This window comes from Lygodium microphyllum, chromosome 7 (genome assembly GCF_053477565.2).
Source record: "Lygodium microphyllum isolate KBCC chromosome 7, Lygodium_microphyllum_v1.1.10, whole genome shotgun sequence".
In the NCBI taxonomy this organism is placed as follows: Eukaryota; Viridiplantae; Streptophyta; class Polypodiopsida; order Schizaeales; family Lygodiaceae; genus Lygodium; species Lygodium microphyllum.
This window is the reverse complement of record NC_141141.1, coordinates 70,054,922-70,060,907: the sequence shown is the minus strand read 5'-3', so window position 1 is coordinate 70,060,907 and position 5,986 is coordinate 70,054,922. Positions and strand designations below refer to the sequence as shown.

General features: G+C 38.0%; 1 protein-coding gene across 2 annotated transcripts; it reads left to right on the top strand.

The window, feature by feature from the left end:
- The first annotated feature begins 532 nt into the window (after positions 1–532).
- LOC148033568 (uncharacterized) lies at positions 533–2,863 on the top strand. Of its 2 annotated transcripts, XR_015691467.1 has the most exons (3): positions 533–968; positions 1,404–1,503; positions 2,466–2,863. XR_015691467.1 is itself a non-coding variant. In XM_087682327.1 (2 exons), exons 1-2 carry the CDS (start codon positions 620–622, stop codon positions 2,495–2,497), a joined length of 381 nt encoding a protein of 126 aa, XP_087538453.1. In that variant the 5' UTR covers positions 535–619; the 3' UTR covers positions 2,498–2,821. The 2 variants fall into 2 exon arrangements, 1 of the variants encoding a protein (XP_087538453.1); XM_087682327.1 differs by lacking the exon at positions 1,404–1,503 and having other exon boundaries at positions 535–968; positions 2,466–2,821.
- Positions 2,864–5,986: the final 3,123 nt, after the last annotated feature.

Below are 5,986 nucleotides of genomic sequence, written 5' to 3'. Positions count from 1 at the left end.
CTTGTGAGGTTAGTTATTAGGTGATAGCCTTTGATATTGTGTTGATCCAAAGAATAAAGTGAATAAATCAAGCGTATATAAGTGGGCAGTCGTGAAGGATCTTGTGAGGCTAGTTATTAGATGATAGCACTTGACTTCTTGCAAGTACTACCTAGGCTGTAGAGACTAGGTATTGGATGATAACGTTTAAGAAGAATTAAGAAGTCCATAGTAGTACCATTATTTATCCTCTAGCCCGAACGAAACTTGGGATCTGGTTGGCAATCTACACAAGGGCTCGCGACTGATAATGCACTTGCATGGAGGCACTTCATAAGCTTAAAGTTTGTGTATCTCTCTTTTCCAAATATGAAGAGCTCTTTTGCATAATTCCGTAGGAAAAGTTGTTGGGAGCATCGCTTGTTGGGAAGGCATCTGGTAATAGCAATATGTTGTGGCGTGATACTAGCAAAAAGCGTCGGAGAGGGCGAGGTTGGAAGGGGAAGAAGGAAGAGATGGGGTATGGGAAGGGGAATATGCAAAATAATTGGCGAGAGACACTTGGGTGGGGGGGAGGCAAGCAAGGAGGCGAGAGAGAGAGAGAGAGAGAGAGAGAGAGAGATTCTTGTGTATTGAGAGGATGGAGGTGGTGAAGCAGCAGAAGAGCTGGATGGCGGGGGTGCCAGAGTTCGCGCGGCCGTGGGTGGAGCTGGGGCGGCTGAAGGAGAGGGAGCGATGGCAGGGCAACGGCATGACGCTGCTGGAGAGGGGGGTGGCCAGGGAGGTCCAGAGCCTCCGCCGCACCGTCCTCAACGAGCTCATCCCCACCCCGACCCTCCCCATCACCACCACCCTCCTCGACTCCCGCCTCCTCAGCTTCAAGCCATCCACCAAAGCCCTCGCCCGCACCGAATCCACCATCCTCGACGTCAAGAAGGTCCTCTCCGAGCGCCTCGACGCCTGCGAGGAACGCATCGCTCAAATCTTCGGTAACGGAACCCGCAACCTTCCCAGCCACCCTTAGCTTTACATATAAAAACAATGTTGCAACTAACGTTCTCTCTTACATTCTTCTTTGTGAGCGTGATCTAAGGGCTAAATATACATTTACATTGAGTACCCTTAGCCCCTTCTTTTCTCCACGGGGGATCAAGTCAAATATCCAAGAGTTAAATAGAAATTTCTGTTGCTCACAAGATTTTGTAACTAAATTGCTCAAATTTTGACCTTCAAAATCAAGGGCCAATCTAACTATGAAGCTAGAACATGTGAGCACTTTTTTAAGTCACAGTTGCATATTTTTTCTAAGGTTATAGCAAGGGTCATTTACTATTTCTAAATTTCTAGTCATTAATGATATATCTCACAAGCATTACAAAAAATCCATCAAACTTTGGCTCCAATAGCTTAAACGGTGACATTAGGGACGGAAAAGCTCACAAGATAATAGAATGAACCAAAAAACAAAGAGCTTGGGATGCTGCTCTCTATTTTGTTATAGACCTCAACTTCTTTGATTTCAAGGTATGCACATATAAATACCAAATCTTCTATTTGCTTACTATAAGTATAGCCAACATAAGGCTATATACACAATATTACACCATATATGCTTAATCGTTTGTAGGTATACACACTATATTAAACATAACATGATGCAAATTTTTTTGTATTACTATGTTCCACTCAACTTTTAAGATAATGGCAACCATAAAGTAAAGATTAAACTCAATCATTGACATTACAATAAATTATTCTTATTCAAAGGATTATGGCCTAGCTTTTGGCTACTTTGTTCATATGTGTGTTAGTTGATGATTGACTGCATATTTGGTTGAAACTAAATGACATACTTGATAGAACCTAGGACAAATATAAGGTGTAATGTGAGTAAGGGAGTTAATGGAGATGAAGCATTTATCCAGCATTTATCTATAGTGCTTCTAAGAAAATCATAGTTTGACCTCTTAGATGCTTCGTTCTAAAGGGAAATTTGTTCATTTCATGATATCAATCAACATTGGTCATTTTCTAGTCAACATGATCGTTGTTTCTAAAAAGATAATATGTGCACATATTCTCATGGTTATATGATTAAGAAACTTGCATATAGTCTTTCTCAAGGTAATGCATGTCATGTTGGATTTTACTAAAGATAACCATACCCAATATTTGCTTCACATTGCTTAGATTGAGCATGTTTCTTCAATGACTCAACAATGTTTCCTAAATTATTGAATATTGCAAATACGTTAATAATGATTATAGATCTACCATCTCTAATTTACTATGCTGCTTCTAATACATTTCCACTTGCTTATACCTACTTAATTCCTCCATGCAGAACCATTTTCTCAATGTATACTAGGGTGTATAATTCTGTTTATCATTTTATAAGTTGTTGCTAGTTAGGTGTCTCTCCATGGTTCCATATGTGTTTTTGACCTAGCATCATTTGACCCTCTTTGCTTCATATTTGGATGCAGCACAATTTAAGGTGTTTTTCATTCCTGAGTAAGGATAGAAGTATAACATTCATGGGAAGAGACACATTTACCAAATAAGCGGGGTAATATGGTTGATATTCACATTGGTGATTTGCTCTTGTACATGTGACCAAACAATTGATCTCTTGAATCTCATTCATCTTGTATCGTATATTCAACTTATATTTCAAATGTGCATGACACTTGCTTTCTTGAACCCTTTAAATTATAGCATATATTTGATTGATATTTCAATTGGATGCAAATTGGAGATTCTCTTACCATAAGTTTGTGGCAAACTTATGGTGAGGAAATATAAATTTACATATTTGATTATTGTTGAGGGGGATGTAGTCTCTCTACCAATGGTTTGGAACTAGAAACTTTGTAGTATTGGATTATAACTAAGTAATTTTGTATATCAACCTTTAAATTGTAATATAATGCCATGTACAAGTGTCAAACTTGGAGATTTGTTAGCGTTTTTAATTGATTCTCAAAATATTGAGAGCACAATAACCTTGTACTAGGTTATTTGGAAAATATAAAGAAATGTGTTTCTTTATTTGGATTCTCTTTTTCTTCTTCCAATTATGATACATATTGTGTGCATTTTTAAAATATAATCGGATAGTGGCTTTCATTTTATAGAGTATTCAATTCATGGATATGTTTCTTTCTATGAAATTTAGTTAGCTCAAACTTCATGTTACGTTCTATTATGGGCATATGCTTATTCTTTAAGGACACAAAACCCATGTAAGCTTTAAGACCCTTAAGAAAAAAATTGGCATAGCCTCCTCACCCTCCTCACCCTCCCACACAACACACAATCTTCATCCTTGAGACATCAGTTATTAGGAAACCTAAAAGATAGAGCATGAGTGGAAGCACACAAGAAGAAGCAAGAGTTATGATAGATGGAGCAAGAGAGAGAGAGAGAGATACCATATGTGGGAACTCCAATAGTCACAATCTATGACTACCCTTCCCGTATTTACTAGTCACTAAAATAATAAAGAATAAAATGACAATTATGGGCACCCATCACTTGCAATGTACATGTGTGCAATCACTGTATGTGTTGTAAATAGAGCAGCATATGCACATGCACCTTTATCCCTAACAACCTCCCACTTAAAGGTGAATCTCTAGTGAGGAGAGAACAAGAAAAAAGTAGCAAAGTACAAATGTATATAAAGTACAATAGGATGAGGAATAGATGCCATCTCATCCTACACCCATCATCTTCCTAAGGAAGGTAAAACATTATGCCATAGATTTTTAGTGAGAAGATCTATAGGATTCTCGCTACTTGAGATCTTGACAAGCTCAACAAATTATCCTTTATCACCTTCCTGATGAAGTGATAATGCATCTCAATGTGCTTTGTCCTCACATGGAAGACTAGATTCTTGGCCAATTGAATAGCACTTATAGAATTTGAATGTAGTATAGGAGTAGCAGTAATACCAAGGTTTGCCACAAGGACACCTAACCATGTGGCCTCCTTGCAAGACTCCATGGCTACAACACACTCTGCCTCTGTGTACTAGATAAGGCCATGCATTTTTGTATCCTAGACATATAAGAAATAACACCTCTAGCAAAGCTAAAGACATGCCCAAAGGTGGACTTTCTATTATCTACATGTCATGTATAATCAGAGTCAATGTAACCCACGATTGTAGTATCATGGCCACCATAGCAAATGTATATATGTGCACTGCTTTTCTTCAGGTATCTCATGATGTCCTTCATGGAGTCCCAATGTTGCTGCTAGGTGTAGCCATATATCATGCCACAACTATTTAACATCATGATCATGGGCCACTAGAACATCAGTTGTAGGCTATCTATCTAGCTATATGGTAATAGAAGGCTCCTCCTGAAAGATCACCCTGCATACCTCAACTACTTGACTACCTGCTTAGGTTTCTTATGCATCTTCTCCTCATTAAAGAATAACATCATGGCTATAGATACGCTTTTGAGCCTACGGATCCCATAGGTGATAGCCCATCTCACTTGCATTCCCATAACTAAGAAAGATTTATCTCATGGACTTAGGATCTAAATTATTAGGTTTGACCTTGGATACATAGTAGAAAGCCTCACATCCAAAGAATATAAGATGCACATATGAGGGAGGGCCTAACAACCAATTGTAGTGCATGACGATCTCTTTATCAAATGTATGGCAATAGTAACTACCTCAGCCCAAAAAGGCTACTATAAGCCTACTTGACTAAGTATACTACAGACTCTTTCTTAAATAGTATTGTTTATACACTTTTCAATACTATTTTGGAGTGACATATATGAGGCAGTCAACTGATGCTTAATACCCCTCTCATCACAAAACTGCTCAAATGCTTTAGAAACATACTAGATTGTTGATTCTCAACAAGAGTAAGCCAACACTTAAAGATAGATAAGACATCCGATGTCCGCGCAATAGGATATGTCCAAATCTTATGTGGATAATCATCAATGAATGTAACAGAGTACTTCACGCCAACTAATGAATGATAGGGTATGGTTCCACATACATTAGAATGCACAAGAGCTAGAGGCTTACCCATGTGTAATGCCATACTTCTTATGAGAACTGCATATTTGCCTACCATAAAGACAATGGTCACAAGAATCAAAATATTTGCAATCAAGAGGCGGAAGATACTACAAATGAGTAAGCATTTTCATTCGCTTTAAGGATATGTGCCCAAGGCTATGATGCCATAGAGATACATATGGTATGTTAGCCACAACCAAAACATGGTTAAGAGACCCAGATACAAATAAAGGATAGAGGCTACCAACTTGGCACCTCGAGTAAATATAAGATTTCCATAGGTAATCTTCCATGTGGAATCACCAAAAGATACATAATAGCATGCATCATCCAACTTTAGATAGAAGGATTTTGGTCAAAGCCCATAGATGACATATATTATGCATAGTAAAAGAGCAACGTGTGGGAAATTGAAACCATATATTCCCAATACTAATACTATCTAATGCCAAGTAATTTCTCAATTGCATATAACCTGTGATGTTGCAATAGGACTAAAACCAATCCCTATGTGGGGTAACATGAAAGGAAGCCCCAAAATCAAGCAATACTAAGAATATGTAGATGAAGCATCAATCAATTGAGAAGTATCAAGAGGTGAAGATGCTAAGATGTACTTATCATTCAATCTCTTCAATCTTTGAATTGGAATTACTGTGGATAATGTTGTGATCATCACGCTTTTCCTACACTTTGCCTTGTCTTTCTCTTTATTCTTATCATCTGCATCGTATGGTACTACAGTCAAATATGACCCAGTTTCTCACAGTAATGACATGTTAGAGAGGACTTATAACCATGTGACTTAGTGCAAGATTTTCCGTGAGCCTGATACCTTTGTGAGTCTCTACCATAACAACCATTACTGCTTTTACCATCATGTCTATCCCTAACATTCAATGCATGCGAAGTATCGGTTGCATTCACATCGTTTTTGTTTATCTTC